The sequence below is a fragment of the Drosophila persimilis genome, unplaced genomic scaffold (assembly GCF_003286085.1).
Source record: "Drosophila persimilis strain 14011-0111.01,24,50 unplaced genomic scaffold, DperRS2 tig00000606-arrow-arrow-pilon, whole genome shotgun sequence".
In the NCBI taxonomy this organism is placed as follows: domain Eukaryota; kingdom Metazoa; phylum Arthropoda; class Insecta; order Diptera; family Drosophilidae; genus Drosophila; species Drosophila persimilis.
Window position 1 is genome coordinate 2,549,538 of NW_020825324.1, and position 17,130 is coordinate 2,566,667.

Sequence of the window (17,130 nt, forward strand, 5' to 3'; positions counted from 1 at the left end):
TTTAATAATATAACGTTCTTTTCACAGCCAGGCCAGACACACGCGCAATATTAATGCATGAAATGCAAAAAAAGAAGTCCAAAGTGGAAAAAACTACCGTGAAAAAAAATGAAATTTCCACAGTCAGAACGCAGAAAACAATTAGAGTAGATGTGCGTGTGTGGATGCTTTCCTTGAAAAAAGAACTCTGATGCAATACTTACATTAATATTAAACTGCAGCATTGCTGCTATGTTATTTTCTCTGTAAAACGTTCTAATTTGGTATATTTAACAATCTCGGTTTTCTTGAAATTTCAACAACCAGCAAAAGGCAAATAAATGCAAGATAGGGATGATATAAATTGGTATATCAATATATCGATATATATTGTTGGATGATAATATATTTTTTACTGGTGCTATAATTATTGCGGAACTTATCATCAATGGCACTCTTTTCATCAACTTTTCTGAATTGTTTTTTGACTAAATGGCCACTAATTTGTATTGTTTCATGTCTTAAGGTCATAAATTCACGACTTTTGATTCTGCTTATCGATGCACAGGGTAGCTTTCAAAATAGTATCGGTATTTCTGTGCGATAAATGGAATTTATCGACGTATTATTTTTTAAATTACACTATTCCGAATCACAAACGCGATTAACGATGGTTTTTTCGGTGTAGATTCGTAAAGATCTGAAGTTGTATAAACTAAATAGGCATGCATGACAGTTTCGTCTTCCTCCAATAGAATGCCTGCCTCGTTCCCTGTCGTGTGCTCTTTAAGAATATAATATAATTCTCATCTTTGTTTTTGTTGTTGACCTGAATGCCTGTGTGGTGTGATATGTTTGATTACCCTATCTGGTCCTACAGTGGTTCGAAGACAAGATATACTTTTCGTCATATATATCTCGCTGGCGGCAGACTGGCATTGTGGGATGGGCGCATCTCCTCTTCCTGATGCTGAACGGAAAATCCACCAATATTGGATGATTGAACACATGCAGTAAAGAAATTGAATCGACATGAATATTATCTCCATATGAATTAATAAAATACAACTTCATTCGACTGCTGCCTTAATTATACTTAATTTGTCTTTATTGAATGCTGATGGCCGGCTTGCTTCCATTTTTGTTGTGGCCAATTCGCTAACGAAAGATAGAGCATTTACCGCTCTTCTGGGTCAGCGCCTCTCGGGCGGATATTGTGCGAATGGCGGTCCGAATCATGCGCTCTCGATATCCGCATTGCCATTGTTCCACTGGTCATTGGCCTCAAATGCTTCAATACATGAGGCAGGCGATGAACACCACACCTCATTCACTGTAATCGAATGCCGATCAAAGATCAAATGGAGAAGGTCCAGCTTGGTCTTGATCTCCAGAGTGGCCAAGGCCAGCCACAGATCACCCATCATGACGTTAGATATGGAGCTCTGAGTTCAGGCTGAAGCGCCAGCCACGGACGTGCTGTCAACGATGAATGCAATGCTCATCGCGGAATCAACGACGGACGCGGCTTGCCCAGACAAATTCGAGACACGCCTTTAGCCTCGACTCGGATTGTATTTTATTTGTTTCTTAATCTTAATTAAAATATATATAGGCGTCACTCGACGACATATCTCAGCAGACGAGGCGGTAGGAGATGTATCTACCGGCTGTTTCCGAGGAACGGATGATCTTCACCACCTGACCACGCTTAAGGCCGAAATAGCGAGCCACTGGATCGCCGGCCTGAATGCGCATCAACATGTTCTCCTTCAGCTTGTAGCGACTGAGCAGCTCCTGTTTCTCCTCCACCGTCATCACCACATGCTCCGGCACCAGTTCGTGTTCAGTGATGTTGATTAGCAGCTCAGACTCCAGAAACTGTTCCAGAATGTACTTGGGTGCCATGTCCACGAGCGATTGCTTGGCCGAGGGTGTCATACCGCCCTGGACCACAACGATTGCTCTATGAATGTTCTCTTCCTGCATACGGGTGCAATAGGTTTTGATCGTCTTGATGCCAATCTTCGGCTCCTCCGGGAAAAAGACGAACATCTGATCAGTGGGATCGTCGTTGTGGGCCACCAGTACAATCAGGTCGGACCTCGCCGGCCTCTTTTCGCTTGGCTTGTCGCCAAACATGTCTTTAAACTGCTCTAGCGTCTGGTCCAATTCGTCCTGCGTCACCAAATATCCACGATCGTGACTCAGTTGCATTATGGTCTTGCGAATGCGCCATAGTTTGTAGGTTTCAGCCTCGTCATCCATGGTTATTTTCTAAATTTTTTAATTGCAAAAAAATATGAGCACGCGGAAGCGTCAACTTTGTCGATACCGATGAAAAAATGATCTTAGCCCATTTCAGCCCCCTCTACTTAAACAGTTCATCGACTTGAGGTATGTCGGAAAGTATTACTGATTGTAAATTTTTCTTGTGGATCCATGCCATCTTTCCTTTGAGCTTACAAGAAAAACACGATATCTTTCACATCAACTGCGTTAAAATGATTCAATTTTCATTATATTTGATGGCATATTAAAATACCCCTTGGTCTACAATGGGTTAATCGGTCTCAGTATAGGATTGGAAACCATATTCCTCGAATTTGATATTCGATTTGAATATTATTTGAATTTTATACCATTGATGAATTAATTTCCTACAAGATTGGCTAACTGTAAGTACCCTTTTTTATTGGTCTGCTTATAAAAAAAGGTTTAGGCAAAAAAGGTACACCAAACTGAAAATTTTTTGACATGGCAACATACATTTGCTACATCATAACTACATATTTATGTAAAAACGAAGGGAAAATCGCGCCACGAAGAGAATATATACCAAGATAAATTTAGTAATAAGGTGACGTCGTCACCACATCTGCTCTCGTTCGAGGACCATCCGCCGGCTATTTTTTTCTAGAGCGTGTCTCTTTGAGAGCAGAGAGAGCGAGTTGGAAAGGTGGATGGACACTACCCTATTACTAAATTCCGGGGTCCTAAACAATAAAATTTAATAAATTGATGATGCCGATATGCCATAATATAAAATTAACTCAATTTGATGTTACTATTAGTATAATCTTTTTTTTTCGTTCGTCCGCTCATATATTGTTAAAACTCTTTCAAGAATACCTTTACTACAGAACTGTTGGCCAAATTTCAAAGCTATATATCTTGAAATTATAGAAATTAGTTCAAGGTTTAAATATGATTAAAGTGATTTTCTGATTAATTATGGAATATTTTATTTCTTTAAATTTCCTTTAAAAAAAATTCGCTTTTTAAAGTTATTTGATATTAAAAAAAAAAAACTAATGTAATTTTTGGAAATCGTTTGAATAAACTATAAAACTAGTAACTTCAAGCTTCTCTGGTACATAATCCATAATACTAAAAATAAAACGAGGGGGAACGTTGTGAGTTGCTGCGGACACCGCAACTCTACAGTTATACCCGATACTAAGTCAGTATGGCTCTCCTCCGGCAGACGCCGCTAATATTAAACGAAACGACAGAGTGCGTGCGAGAGAGACAGAAAATCAGTCTGAGCGTGACGTCGGGCGCTGCGTAGCCACTGAAAATTGATTTGTTCCTTTTGGCCATAAAAATTATCTGATCTGATCCAGATTCAGCAATCTGATAGATATGGTCGCTATCTATGATTCTGCGTTTTTAGTTTTCTCGAATCTGCAATATTGTGGATGCAACAAATTTTAGTTTTTTGTGTGGGCGGAAGGGGGTGGGGCGAAATTCTGAGATATACGTTTTATAGTGAGATCTAACAGAAGTGCGGATACTAAATTTGTTTACTCTAGCCTTAATAGTCTCTGAGATTTGTGGATGCCCCAGATTTTCGTCCTTTGCGGGGGCGGAAGGGGGTGTGGCGAAATTTGGACACGAAACGGTCAAGGTCCGATATCACAGGAGTGTGGATACCAAATTTGGTTGCTCTAGCTCTTATGGGTTCTGAGATCCTTGAACTCATATTTTGCAATTGGTAAAACCGACCATGAAACCTGTGTGTTAGAGAGAGACAGAGCGAGAAAGAATGAAATTGTTTTCTTAATTCTGGCTATAATAATTATACGATCTGGTTGAGATTTTACACTCTAGAAGATATGGTCATCCTCTACGATTCTGCGTTTTTGGTTTTATCGTATCTTTAAAAATGTGGATGCCACAGATTTTCGTCCTTTGTGGGGGCGGGGCGAAGTTTTGAAATATTTTTGTAGCAGTGACATATCACAGAAGTCTGGATCCAAAACATCGTTGGGATGGGGGTTTATGGGGTCGGAAACGATTCCTTCTGGACGTCACACACATCCACTTTTACCACAAATCTAATATACCCCAATACTCACTTTGAGTATCGGGTATAAAAAACCATGTAATTCTTAAAACTAAACTGGAGAGGTGAAATTTGTGGCATCAATAAAGTTGCCTGCGGAGCTTTCAAAGCTTCCGGTCTCGGCGGAAAAGAGTATCTGCTGGATGCGCATCTTGGCCCAGGAGCGGCTGTACGGATTGGTTATCTGCCGCAGCTGCGAGCCAATGCTTTGGCCAAAGTGCGTCATATCATCATCGGGATGTGGTACGGCAGGTGCCACTAGTGGTGGTGGTGGGGCTATAGCTGGTGGATCGATCTGTTGCTGCTGCTGCTCCGACTCCGGCTGATGGCTGCGGACTGGAGGCTGTGCAGCTCCCGGAGAAGTGTACACAGGTTTGCGCTGTTGCTGCTGCTGCTGTGCGTTTGGTTGACTCTGGCCCGTGACCTCCTCCGGTACTTGTGTATTTTCCTCTACAATAGAATCATCAATAGTGAGGTCGTAGGTCAGTCTGCGTCCGCTGCCATTTGTCATAGAATTATGCCGAGTGCTGCGACCACTGGGAGTGGACGATGCCACAAAATGCTGTTTGGTGCTTTCCGTATTGCTCACATAATCCGTTTCGTCACCAACCGCCGCCTCTATGGCATCCTCGCTCATACTAATGTCCGAAGTGGCATTGAAGAGGATTCTGCTAGCTGGATTCACGGCTGGCGTTTTCTTTCTCTATGTATGTCGATTATGTTTATTAGAAAGGGGGAACCCTATAGATGCATGTACTCACGTTCCTGCCGTGGGAATGCGAAAGGAAGGCATCGGCCAGATTGAACCAAATAAGCTTTGTGTCGTAGGGCTTGCCCTGCTCCTTGAAGCGCCTGCGAGTGCCCAGCTCCTTGGAGTAGACGGTGCGTATACTCTTGATCTTCCGCTTGATATCGTTGATCGACAGTTGTGGAACCTTGAGTTCCTCGATCATCGCGGTGTAGGCCTCCTCGCGGGCCACACGATTCTTGTAGTTCTCCAATTCGGGGTTGTACAAGCAAGGCTGCTGCTCGTAGGCCTCCAAGAACTTGCAGATTGAAATGCTGCCATCGCTCAATTTCGACATGGCTACAGTTTTTCGTTTTCAGTTTTCACTCTACAGGAATGGCTATTAACTGGTTACGAACTATATTATTCTTTTCTTGTTTTTCCTTTTGATTGTTTACTAGAGCCAGTGTGACCTATTGGATTTACCTATAAAATATACGTCCGACCCTCAGAAATATACCAAAATATGCGGTCTCAATTAAAAAATATACCGTAAATGTACTGCATTTTTGACGATTTTCATTGGCCGTTACATTTCCCGGTGGGGTTCACCCTTTCAATGGTTGGGAAATGCAGTTCCAATGATCTCCATAAATCCAATCCATAATAAATGATGCACGTAAGAACGATTTGAAAGCGAAAATTAAAAAAACCCTGCTTATGGATATTTCTATACCCTTTTTTCTTAAATAAAATATTTTAAATACCTATGCTAGCCATTCATTCTCCATTTTACATTTACATTAAATTTTACATGCATATCAACTGGACTTGTTTCAAAAGTCGGAGCAGGGTGGCCATTTACGTGGTTATATTTTTTTCGGTATATTTACGGTTGCCAGTTGTTTCAAAACTTGCAGAAGTAGATTTAATCAAATGTACGAAATGGATTCAGGTGTACAGATATTCCAAGTCTGTTATATGCTAGACATAGTCTAGGAGACACAAAGAAATTGCGGGAATATGCCACGGAAAATGATGGTTTGTTTCATGCTTATTTAGGAAAACAGTTTTTTTCAGCGCTACATTTTACGGTATATTTTATCGGTAAGTCCGCGGTCACACTGATCCCGAACCGAAACACGTGCGTGTAACAGTAATGAGTTACACCACTAACCATACTGTATACTGTACAGTATACTGTATGGTTAGTGGTTACATCATGTCTTGCTCACACACCTTTCATATTTGAATACTTTTTATAGTATTTTTGAGTATTTTCTAGTAATTTCCAGTATTTTTCAAGAAATATGCACATTTTCCGTCAGGTGTCTTTGTCGATAATTACATACATATGTAGTTGGTACGTAGCACGTGCGTAGTTACCGTGTATTTACCATATACAAATTAAATTATGCTTCATGTTTTACATTGCTTTTATTGCTTAAACCTTATTTTTATTAAGGAACCAAATGAAAATGAGTACTTGATGGTAGAAAATCTAGTAGGAAATTGATTCATTTAGCGAGTAAAATTATATGATAGGCCCTGAGGGTTCTAGCAGGCTAGTAAATCTAAGCCGAATATCAAAATCGAGGAATATCAACGCAATCACGGATGGCAGCGCTGCCAGCTGAAAAGCTGTGATCCCAAACCGAAACACGTGTAAACGCCTTTCAGCTGCTCTGTTGCGTGTGTGTGTTCTGTTCCCCCCTCTAAGCGGCCGCCAGCACCAGTCCGAAGGCAGACAGCCGATAATTTGCGAACCTGTGTTTTAAGACTTCGATCCGTTCCTATTCGCGACACCTCTATTATTTATTTAAAGTTAAAAGGTAAGTAATTGCACGGTCAAAGCTGTGGAAAATTCAATAATGTGCGCAATCCACACACATGCACTTTTCCCCTGCCTGTGTCTGTGTTTCTGCGAATGTCGTTCGCCGTTGGCCCTGCGTGTGTGTGTGCGTTGCGTTGCGTTGCGTTGCCTTGTGTGCGCGACTACAGACCAGACTACAGGGGCAAGGTGGTAGATCGGCAGTAGTGTTTTCTAGCGCGTGTACGTACACGAGTGCTGCAATTTTTTTTGCACATTTTCTTTCCGATTTCCCTTTTCCGCCCGTCCGTTGCAGCAACGGAATTCCTTGGTATTGTGTGTAGTGTATAGTGTATGCAGGCGCTTGGCTAACTGTGAACTGTGAATCATCGTGAAGCGCGCGAGGGGAAGCAGACGCGACGCGGAACACGAAGTGGTCCGCTCAGCAACAGTGAAACCCGCAAGCACACGCCGAAGGCACAGTGGAAATTTTTCCGTTTTTGCTGACGCTGTCTAAATTTAAAATTGAGACCAAACCAAACATTTGTTGAAACAGTTGTTCGCTTCGCTGCGCTGCTCAGGTGCAAGGTGGGTGGTGGATGGTGGATGTAGGTAAGGGGTCTGTGGGGGATCACATCTACATGCATACATACATACATACATATGTAGCGTCTGTGCTGTGGGGCTGGAGAGGACGGGACGCCTGAAAGCGTGCTGCACATGCATACGCAGGTGACCCTGATTACGCAGGGCCGCCCGACAACCCTGCTGTGCAGCGTTACATGACCTTGTCGTAACAGGGGCTCTTGCGAGCAAATAATTATCCCTTTTTGGCAGATTAATGTACACAGCAAACCCAGATTTTGTTGGCATTTAGGCAGAAATCCAGAATAGAAAACACTCAGCAACAAAAGTCCAAATAAAGTGTAATAGTGTAGTATATTTTTTGTATATTGGCAGATAAAATGCCTTCCGACTCAAAGAAACGCGATGCGCAGCGCAAGAAGGATGCCCGCAACAAGAAGATCCAACAGATTCCCTCCACCAAGAAGGCCAACGGCCAGCCGGAGCGCGAACTGACCGAGGAGGAGAAGCTGTGCGCCAAGCTCGAGGAGGAGGCCCGCATCAGTGCCGAGGCCCGCTCCTGCACCGGCTCCCTGGCCGTGCATCCGCGATCGCGCGATGTCAAGATCGCCAACTTCTCGATAACGTTCTTCGGCTCTGAGCTGCTGCAGGACACCATGCTCGAGCTGAACTGCGGCCGTCGCTACGGCCTGATCGGTCTCAATGGCTGCGGCAAGTCCTCGCTGCTGGCCGTGCTGGGCGGGCGCGAGGTGCCCATTCCGCCGCACATTGACATTTTCCATTTGACGCGTGAGATACCGGCCAGCTCGAAGAGCGCCCTCCAGTGCGTCATGGAGGTGGACGAGGAGCGCATCAAGCTCGAGAAGCTCGCCGAGGAGCTGGCCATGAGCGAGGAGGACGATGCCCAGGAGCAGCTGATCGATATCTACGAGCGTCTCGACGACATGTCCGCCGATCTGGCCGAGGTAAAGGCCGCCCGAATTCTGCACGGTCTTGGCTTCGACAAGGCCATGCAACAGAAACAGGCCAAGGATTTCTCTGGTGGCTGGCGTATGCGCATCGCCCTGGCCCGTGCCCTGTTTGTTAAACCGCATCTGCTGCTGCTCGATGAGCCGACCAATCACTTGGATCTGGACGCTTGCGTGTGGCTGGAGGAGGAGCTGAAGACATACAAACGCATCCTGGTGCTCATCTCGCACTCGCAGGACTTCCTCAACGGAGTCTGCACCAACATCATTCACTTGACCGCCAAGCGGCTCAAGTACTACACCGGCAACTACGAAGCGTTCGTACGGACACGCATGGAGCTGCTCGAGAACCAGATGAAGCAGTACAACTGGGAGCAGGACCAGATATCGCACATGAAGAACTACATTGCCAGATTCGGTCACGGCTCCGCCAAGTTGGCGCGCCAGGCGCAGTCCAAGGAGAAGACCCTCGCCAAAATGGTCGCCCAGGGCCTCACCGAAAAGGTCTCCGACGACAAGGTCCTCAACTTTTATTTCCCCTCGTGCGGCAAGGTTCCCCCACCTGTGATCATGGTTCAGGTAAGCGCCTCGACTCATCAATCATTCATCATTCAGCGCATCTATCCAGACATCTCTCTGATCCCTCGCGTGTCTCTTTGCAGAATGTGAATTTCCGGTACAACGATGAAACGCCTTGGATCTACAAGAATCTGGAGTTTGGCATCGATTTGGACACACGTCTCGCTCTGGTGGGCCCCAACGGAGCCGGCAAGTCGACGCTGCTGAAGCTGCTTTACGGTGATCTGGTGCCCACCGCTGGAATGATCCGCAAGAACTCCCATCTGCGCATCGCTCGCTACCACCAGCATCTGCACGAGCTGCTCGACCTCGATGTCAGTCCGCTGGAGTACATGATGCACGCCTTTCCCGATGTCAAGGAGAAGGAGGAGATGCGCAAGATTATCGGCCGCTACGGCCTCACGGGTCGCCAGCAGGTCTGCCCCATTCGCCAGCTGTCGGACGGACAGCGTTGTCGCGTCGTCTTCGCCTGGCTCGCCTGGCAGGTGCCCCACCTCCTGCTGCTGGACGAGCCGACCAATCACTTGGACATGGAGACAATCGATGCCCTGGCCGATGCCATCAATGACTTTGACGGCGGCATGGTGCTAGTTAGTCACGATTTTCGTTTGATCAATCAGGTGAGAAATCAATCGGGATTTGGAATTTGCGATTCATGATGGGATGATGATGCTTGGGATGCTTATGGACGATCTTTATGAATTTTCCAGGTGGCTGAGGAGATTTGGGTGTGCGAAAAGGAGACGGTTACCAAGTGGAAGGGCGGCATTCTCGACTACAAGGATCATCTGAAGAACAAGATCACCTCAGAGAACGAAAAGAAGGCCAAGGCGGCAAAGTAGACAGATGCTACACAGAACACAAATTAGTAACATACAGAAGGAACACACACACACACACAGCACCCACAACCACACACAACCGCACACACCCTATGGACATTCAGGCAAACGCTCCTCCTGCGCTCTTCAATATACAACAAACACCCATTCGATGACAATCTCAAGGGGATTGCTCCGCCCTCCGCCCCCCCTTAGGATTATCCCATGCGAAATTACGATTTGAGTTTACACTACGCTATAGTCAAGTCATGTAAACCCACCCCAACCATATTGAAGCATATATATACTAGAAACTACATAAGAACCACACCATATACCCACACACATGTGAGAGTCCGAAACTCAACAAGAATACACAAATTTTTAGCTGAATTTTTTCTTTTTTATGTGTCGAATTAAATTTAAAAAAAAATAAACATTACAAATGTATAAATATTTATATGTATATTTATATCGTATATATACATGCTATATACATACATAGATACATATATATGTATGTATACCAATCATTCATCAAATGTGGAGTAGTCGTCGGAGAGGAACAAAACATCAATAACTAAACAGAAAAAAAGAAAAGATAAAAACAAAAACTACAAAAACTGCTTGTGATCTTGCGCTTATTCGTAATTTCGTTTAATTCTCCGCTAGGTTTCAATATATATTTATATATATATATGTATTTTTTTTTTTGTAATTTATTTACGCCTTAACGATACGAGTATATATATATACATATACATACATGATAGATACGATATATACACCACAGATCAGATCTATAAAACACAGATCAAGTTAAAGATAAAGATAATAGATACAACAACAAAATATACTACTACTACTATATGTAATTAAAGTTCTGATTAAGAAGCCAGAGAGTGACAAAACAAAACGAAACCAACAACCATGTGTGTAAAGAAAACAAAACAAAACAAAGAAGAAAAACCATACCGAGATGATACTGCCTATCCCCCACATCCCATTCCGCTGGATGGGGGGGGGGGCTCAGGCGTTCAGCCGTTGCTTAGAAATTTCAATATTCAATATATCAAATTTGATAGGGGAATTCGAATGAATTCGAGACGCTCGAGATGGAGTATTCGAGACGTTCGAGTATTACAATACAAAATATAAAATACAAAAAATAACTAAATATGTTTAAAAACAAAAACTATTAAAACAGGAAGAAAGAACAAAAACACATATAATATTATTTATAGGTTATTTAACAAATTGGAAGAGTTTTTATATACGAGTATGCCACAAAGATATATACAAATACACGTGCCCGTATCCCACATACAACAACAACAACAGCAGCAGCAACAATCTATGCATAGATGAATGATTTTAAGCAAAAAGCAGCTAAGCTAATGTTAAGGTTAAAGGTTATGTCAAATCAATAAGCCATCAGCTCCAAATGTGAAATTGCTGCGAGAAAAGAAATACAGCAAACAGTTGCTTGAAACAAAGTAATAAACGAAATAATTGACCAAAAAACAATCAAACTCGTTTACTCATTTCAGAATCTGTGGTCATTCAAATGGTTCTGGAACTTTCAAGAACCTTTTATAGCCCCGGAAGGTGGTTTGTCCTGCGATGCTGACCACCCGAATACTCATGTGATTGGAATTCCTCAAGGTAGAGGAGTGAGTTCCCTCCATGGATACCTTATATTCTTAAGTATGAGATATATCAATAACTTACCAGTATATAAGGCCTCCATCGTTCATCCAATTCCAGCTCCCGTCTTTCGTACCAGAGTGTGCTTTTTAAGCTTTTGTTACAATTTTTCAAAGTTAAGAAATTCCATGGGCTTTGTGGATCTTTTCTACTACCCCAGGAGTGCTTTTTCCCAGTAAAGCAGCTCGGTATAATGGATATTCATCTGTGATATTTGTTATTCTATATACTCGTTTATCTCTAGTTTCTTATATCTAATACAAATTTAATTTCTCGAGTATTATCCCAAAAGTAAGTCGCAAGTTCTGTGAGGTAATCTCCATTTGCTTTGCTTTATTGTACAATTTTCAAATCTGTGTGCTATTAGATGACTTATAACATTTATTGTTAGCGCATTTACATATGTATCATATACGGATTCCCTTTATTGTTGCACGGTTTTCATATATACCCTTGCAGAGGAAGCACCACCGACACTACCATCTATATCGGGTATTAAAAGAGTAGAGGGACATACTATTTTATTTTTCAACCAAACTCTGCTTTAGGTCACCCCTATGCTGCTTGGCACATGGTCTGCATTCCTGATAGTATATATTCTCTTGGCCATTATTATTTGTATTATTACAAGGCCTTGTTTCGACTTCGACTATATATTGATTATGATAATAAAGAGGAAGACGCCGGTCTATTTGGGGATTTGTCCCGATGTTTCCTGCTTCATTTCACAGAACCTCTAGGGGTGAGGTGATATCTCACGAGACATACAGTTCGAAGAAATAAGAATTTGTTGTTATTTATGCCAAATGGGTTACAAATCGGATGACTATATCATACAGCTGCCATTGGAAAGAGCGGTGGAGGTTATATTTTAAAAACAAATCGGATTCCTATTGGTATTAAAGTTCAACAGCAGACCGAACAGAAGGGACCGATCAATACTCAATAGCCTTTAAATGGTCGTCCGTCCAACTGCAAGGGTATATAGACTTCGGTGCGCCGAAGAGCGCCTCCTCCCTTACCTGCTGCTTCCCGCTTCTGGTCTGTGGTTCGTTTTCTCGTTTCTTGCGTGTACGAGTGTAGGCACGTTCAAAGGTTGAATGGTAGACTTGGTTACACTTAAGCAATACTAGTTACGTGTGCTAACGCTAATCAATAATCGTAATAAAATAATCATATATGTATGTATCGTATCATATACTATGCTACAATCCATGGTACTGGTAATCGTACAATGAATGCCGTGACGAGCCGTGCTCGCACGCGACTAGTACACTGTGGAGAGGTCCGCGTAGATCAGTTTAAGCAGCTGGCGCTCAGCATTGCTAGCCGAACTGAACTCGGCCGCAAAGTCCCGGAGTAGGTGCTTCAGATCGCACATTTTGCGCTCGACCCAGGCACAGATGATTTCGGCGAGGGCGTACTGCTGCTGCTGGGGCACAAAGGCGCCGGGCCGCTCCACTAGCTCGCTGTTGTAGCCCGGACAGGGGCTCGCCTCGAACTGGGCGAGGCTGTAGTAGTGCTCGATGAGCTTGATGTGGGCTGGCGATTGCCGGGCAGGCGGCAGATTCAGGTGGACCAGCAGCAGCAGGCGCAGGACCTCCACACGCCTGAGCAGCTCGCTGTACATCAGCGCCCCACGACGCTCGTAGATGTTGTCCACGATGTCGTCGTAGTGCTGGAGGGCACTGCGGTAGTCCTCGCGCTGCGTGCTCAGGTCGGCGCTCATTTCCAGGTCGTGGATCTGGTGGGTGGGCGAGGCGAAGCTGCTGGTGCGGTCCAGCTGCCGCTGCAGCTGCTGCAGCTCGCGGAGAATGGCCGCCTTGAAGACGCAGCCGTCCACAACGCGCTCCGCTGCCTTGTGGTAGCAGTGAATGGCGCCCTCCCGGAAGCCACAATGCTGGGTGCGCAGGTGGAGGAGCCCGAACTCGTTGTGGGCCTGCAGGAAGGCGCGGGCGGCTCTCACATAGGCCTCCGACTCCCGCTGCGGCGCCCCGCCAAAGGACTCGCACTTGGCATACCCAATGTGGCACATGGCCGCGTACTGCATGATGCCCGACTCCTCGAAGCTGTACGCCAGCCTCTGGAAGTCCGCCTGTACATCATTCACGCTGGGCGCAAAGCGTCTAAATGAGAACGACAGAAAATGAGTCAGATATGGAATTCAGTTGGGCGGAAGTTGGCGGTGGGCTGGCTTGAATGGAAGGAAGAACTAACTTGAAAAAGCCGGCACGCTCGAACTTTTTGATTTTATTGGAGGCACGCAGATATTGCTCGATCAGGTTTTTGGGATACTGCTCGACATGGTGTTGCTCGGCCAGTGGTCCTTGGCCCGGGGAGGAGGTACGTTGGTGGGTGCCTGCACTGCCGCTGCGTAGCTTGTCCATGCTGTGCCGGTGGCCGGGGTGACGGTGGCGGTGGCCTTGGCCGTGGCCGTGGCAATGGCGGGTTACAGCTATAAAAACGTCTCAATTGTGCATTATTTCGTTGTAACAAAAACAGTTTCCACGGCTGGTGCTGCCAGTGCTGGGAAATGCCCTTATATGTGTGATTCAACATCGAATGCAGTGTTGCCGAGCCGGACTTTTTCCCGTCAAATTTAGCCTTTTTCATAGTCAATTAGCGGGAAAAAATTCCGGCAGTGTTGCCGTGTTGCCACAAAAACTGGACTCGTTACTTTCGGAACCTTCCTTCTTTGAACCTTTGACTTCTTTCGCTAAAACCTTTTTTTTGACATAAAAGAAAGTATTTCGAATAAGCCAGTAAAGTAAAAAATTAATTCATAAATCGTATAAAATTATGTGGGCATGGCTAAATGTTTTATATAGCTAGTAATATTCAACGGAAGATCAAAATCGGAATATGTAAAATATAACTTGAATTCGTCAGTATATTTTTAAAATGAGACCGTATGTAAACCATACTATCGACCACTATCGAAAGTTCTGCCATCGATAGTTCTCCACCTCTACCTCTTTCGTCTTTCGCCAATCGCCAACCGAAACATAGAAATCCAATAAATGCATTAAGCCAATCAAGTAGGAAATAGACGGAAGGGAACAGGCAATTGCTTTCATACGCTAGTTTTCAATCGCCCCAGCCAAAATGGCCATTGTCGAGCACGACAACGTCTTCATATTTGTGCCAAATTTGATTGGTAAGTTTTGGCGGAGCGAATCGGTCGAGTCCGCCTCTGGACTTACGGAATGTATACATACCTGAACCCGTGTGATTGTTCCTGCTGATGGCTGTTGAGGGGGGCGGGTGCGTCATGGGGCCTAATTTAATTAGCCGTGTGCTTGTGCGTTGTCATGCAACCTGTAAAATGCACACTGCCAGTGCATGGACCAGCCCCAGCGCAGCCCAGCCCAGAGTCGGCCTCACATCAATGTCACTTCCCGTATCGATTGAGCCGCGCCGCTGATGAATATTTGTTTGCTCTTCCCATTGCAGGCTATACACGCATCGTTTTGGCCCTGATTGCGTTCTGGTTCATGTCCACGAACTATGTGATCTCCGGCTGGTGTTATATAACCAGCGCCCTTCTGGATGCCGTCGATGGACACGCCGCCCGGGCCTTCAATCAAAGTAAGCAATATCAAATCGAACGCTAGTATCTAGCGGGCACCCAGTGCCCTCATCAGGCCACATGGCACACACACAGACGTCGCCTGTACACACCTGTTCAAACAATGACTATAGTATCCGACGAGCCTTCAACGGAATTATTTGGCTATTTAATGATATGCGCACTTTGCCCATACGAATGCGGCCTATCAACACACCATACCATATCGCACCGCACATCCCGACAACCACCAACCGACCGAATCGTATCTTTATGTAGTTGCGGCAGTATCTGATATTGGTTTTACCGCACGTCAATGCTTAATATGGTCATGGTTGGAGGGGGCGGCGCCCACTTCAGGCCCTCTATTCCGCTGAGGCATTGATTTGAACAATTAACCATTTCGTACCCTCTTTTGGGCTTCCAGGCACACGCTTTGGGGCCATGCTGGACCAGCTCACTGATAGATGCGGCACCACGGGCCTGCTGGTCACCCTGGCCTACTTTTATCCTCGCTACATGTTCTGGTTCCAGCTGTCCATCGCCATCGATGTGGCCTGCCACTGGCTCTTCATGCAAACGTAAGTGGTTGAGTTCCGCTATCAAACTCAATTAATCTCCTATCTGCAATGTGTGTGTATTGCAGGAGCGTTGTGGTTGGCCGAGCCTCGCACAAGGTCAACGAGAACTTTGTGATGCGTCTGTATTATCAGAAGGACATTTTGACCTTTATGTGCTGCGTCAACGAGCTGTTCTATGTTTGCCTGTACCTCTTGCATTTCACCTACGGTCCCCTCAGTGAGTATTTGTTGCGTCATTATGTGTGTGGATTGGACTGACTTAATTTGTATATTCAACTTGAACTCTCGCTTGAACTGTGATAGTATTCGGCGCCTCGCTCTTCAAAATACTGGCCTTCCTCACGGGCCCCTTTGCCGTGCTGAAGGCCTTGATCTCCGTGATGCACGCCTATGTGGCTGGCATTGATTTGGCCGCTGTCGATGTACGTGAGCGCCAGGAGAGGCGCCAGAAGCCCGACCCAGTGGCAGTGGCTGGCAAGAAGTTGGAGTAGGCGGCTCTAGTCAAAATCCATTAAATGCCAACAGCTCCAACAGCTCCAGCTTTCAACTTAAAGTACTAAAGCAAAACAACTCTTGATTCCAGAAAGAAAACAAAAAAAAAGCAAGAAATAAGATGAGAAGTGAAGAAGTAAAGCGTAGAGAAAGGATAGAAAAAGAAATAGAAAAAAAAACAAAGAAAAATATATTAGATTATTAATTATTTGTACGCGCTATTGCAATATTGTTGATTTTATTTTGTATTTTGATTAGTTATACGGCGGAGGGGCGTGCCCGCCACTGATGTGTATTTAAATATTCTAGAATGGCATGGAAATTGAGTGAGGGAAGCGATTCTCGTTCCATGCGCGCGAACAACAATTCAAAACAATTGTCGTTGTAGTTGTAGCTCTTGCATATTTAGTTTTGCTTCTTTTAGTCAATGATAATTTACATCTTTTTTGTGAAGCTTACACTTATATACACATATTTTACGTATCTGTATGCTAGATATATGATTGAACGTCGTCTATATATATATATATATATATATGTAGCGGATACTTCCAGGAATAGCTTCAAACTCGTATATTCGTACGTGTAGCCCAACAGAATCTCATTTTGTACACTATTATTTTGTTTGTCAATTATATTGGTTCCAGACATTGCAGATTACACACACAATCCATGTTAAATTCTTAATGTAACTAATGTATTCCTAATCATAAGTCAAGAATTGTAATTGGAGACCTGCATGAAATATATATTTAACCATTATCGTGACCACTCCACCTGTGTTCCTCCTCAATCCTGGAGTATTGTTATTGATAGACCTGTCAACACACATTCAATGATTTCTGTCTTCGCACATCAAAAGGGAGAGCACACAGAAACGTACACTTTTAATTTGTTTTGTACTTCGAAATTATACTCCTAGCCAAAACAATTTGCTGCAAGCTTCGAGTACTTTTGCAGGTTTG

The 17,130-nt window shown here is 44.3% G+C and overlaps 5 protein-coding genes across 5 annotated transcripts; 2 read left to right on the forward strand and 3 right to left on the reverse strand.

Moving 5' to 3' along the window:
• Positions 1-1,544: 1,544 nt before the first annotated feature.
• On the reverse strand, positions 1,545-2,272 carry LOC6597756 (DNA-directed RNA polymerases I, II, and III subunit RPABC1). The gene has a single exon (XM_002022851.2). The coding sequence runs from the start codon at positions 2,245-2,247 to the stop codon at positions 1,615-1,617; it is 633 nt and encodes a 210-aa protein (XP_002022887.1). The 5' UTR covers positions 2,248-2,272; the 3' UTR covers positions 1,545-1,614.
• A 2,083-nt stretch (positions 2,273-4,355) lies between these two features.
• Positions 4,356-5,462, reverse strand: LOC6597757. The gene is made up of 2 exons (XM_026990695.1): positions 5,089-5,462; positions 4,356-5,030 (listed from the first exon to the last, which is right to left on the reverse strand). The coding sequence occupies exons 1-2, from the start codon at positions 5,410-5,412 to the stop codon at positions 4,380-4,382; spliced, it is 975 nt and encodes a 324-aa protein (XP_026846496.1). The 5' UTR covers positions 5,413-5,462; the 3' UTR covers positions 4,356-4,379.
• Positions 5,463-6,747: 1,285 nt separating this feature from the next.
• On the forward strand, positions 6,748-10,238 carry LOC6597758 (ATP-binding cassette sub-family F member 2). Its single transcript, XM_002022853.2, has 4 exons — positions 6,748-6,886; positions 7,825-8,996; positions 9,080-9,616; positions 9,707-10,238. The coding sequence occupies exons 2-4, from the start codon at positions 7,830-7,832 to the stop codon at positions 9,836-9,838; spliced, it is 1,836 nt and encodes a 611-aa protein (XP_002022889.1). The 5' UTR covers positions 6,748-6,886; positions 7,825-7,829; the 3' UTR covers positions 9,839-10,238.
• Positions 10,239-11,832: 1,594 nt separating this feature from the next.
• LOC6597759 lies at positions 11,833-14,038 on the reverse strand. Its single transcript, XM_002022854.2, has 2 exons — positions 13,742-14,038; positions 11,833-13,650 (listed from the first exon to the last, which is right to left on the reverse strand). The coding sequence occupies exons 1-2, from the start codon at positions 13,909-13,911 to the stop codon at positions 12,792-12,794; spliced, it is 1,029 nt and encodes a 342-aa protein (XP_002022890.1). The 5' UTR covers positions 13,912-14,038; the 3' UTR covers positions 11,833-12,791.
• Positions 14,039-14,527: 489 nt separating this feature from the next.
• On the forward strand, positions 14,528-16,936 carry LOC6597760 (CDP-diacylglycerol--inositol 3-phosphatidyltransferase). The gene is made up of 5 exons (XM_002022855.2): positions 14,528-14,681; positions 14,978-15,112; positions 15,520-15,673; positions 15,739-15,890; positions 15,977-16,936. Exons 1-5 carry the CDS (start codon positions 14,630-14,632, stop codon positions 16,162-16,164), a joined length of 681 nt encoding a protein of 226 aa, XP_002022891.1. The 5' UTR covers positions 14,528-14,629; the 3' UTR covers positions 16,165-16,936.
• Positions 16,937-17,130: the final 194 nt, after the last annotated feature.

What these genes read in the sequence shown, in the direction of transcription:
- LOC6597759 (XM_002022854.2), bottom strand. Translation starts at nt 13,911, where the DNA reads ATGGACAAGCTACGCAGCGGCAGTGCAGGCACCCACCAACGTACCTCC. An exon ending in GAGCGTGCCGGCTTTTTCAA is followed by an intron (nt 13,651 to 13,741) that starts GTTAGTTCTTCC and finishes GTTCTCATTTAG; the next exon opens with ACGCTTTGCGCCCAGCGTGA.
- LOC6597756 (XM_002022851.2), bottom strand. Translation starts at nt 2,247, where the DNA reads ATGGATGACGAGGCTGAAACCTACAAACTATGGCGCATTCGCAAGACC.
- LOC6597757 (XM_026990695.1), bottom strand. Translation starts at nt 5,412, where the DNA reads ATGTCGAAATTGAGCGATGGCAGCATTTCAATCTGCAAGTTCTTGGAG. An exon ending in CGCATTCCCACGGCAGGAAC is followed by an intron (nt 5,031 to 5,088) that starts GTGAGTACATGC and finishes CGACATACATAG; the next exon opens with AGAAAGAAAACGCCAGCCGT.
- LOC6597758 (XM_002022853.2), top strand. Translation starts at nt 7,830, where the DNA reads ATGCCTTCCGACTCAAAGAAACGCGATGCGCAGCGCAAGAAGGATGCC. An exon ending in CACCTGTGATCATGGTTCAG is followed by an intron (nt 8,997 to 9,079) that starts GTAAGCGCCTCG and finishes GTCTCTTTGCAG; the next exon opens with AATGTGAATTTCCGGTACAA. An exon ending in ATTTTCGTTTGATCAATCAG is followed by an intron (nt 9,617 to 9,706) that starts GTGAGAAATCAA and finishes TGAATTTTCCAG; the next exon opens with GTGGCTGAGGAGATTTGGGT.
- LOC6597760 (XM_002022855.2), top strand. Translation starts at nt 14,630, where the DNA reads ATGGCCATTGTCGAGCACGACAACGTCTTCATATTTGTGCCAAATTTG. An exon ending in ATTTGTGCCAAATTTGATTG is followed by an intron (nt 14,682 to 14,977) that starts GTAAGTTTTGGC and finishes TTCCCATTGCAG; the next exon opens with GCTATACACGCATCGTTTTG. An exon ending in CACTGGCTCTTCATGCAAAC is followed by an intron (nt 15,674 to 15,738) that starts GTAAGTGGTTGA and finishes TGTGTATTGCAG; the next exon opens with GAGCGTTGTGGTTGGCCGAG.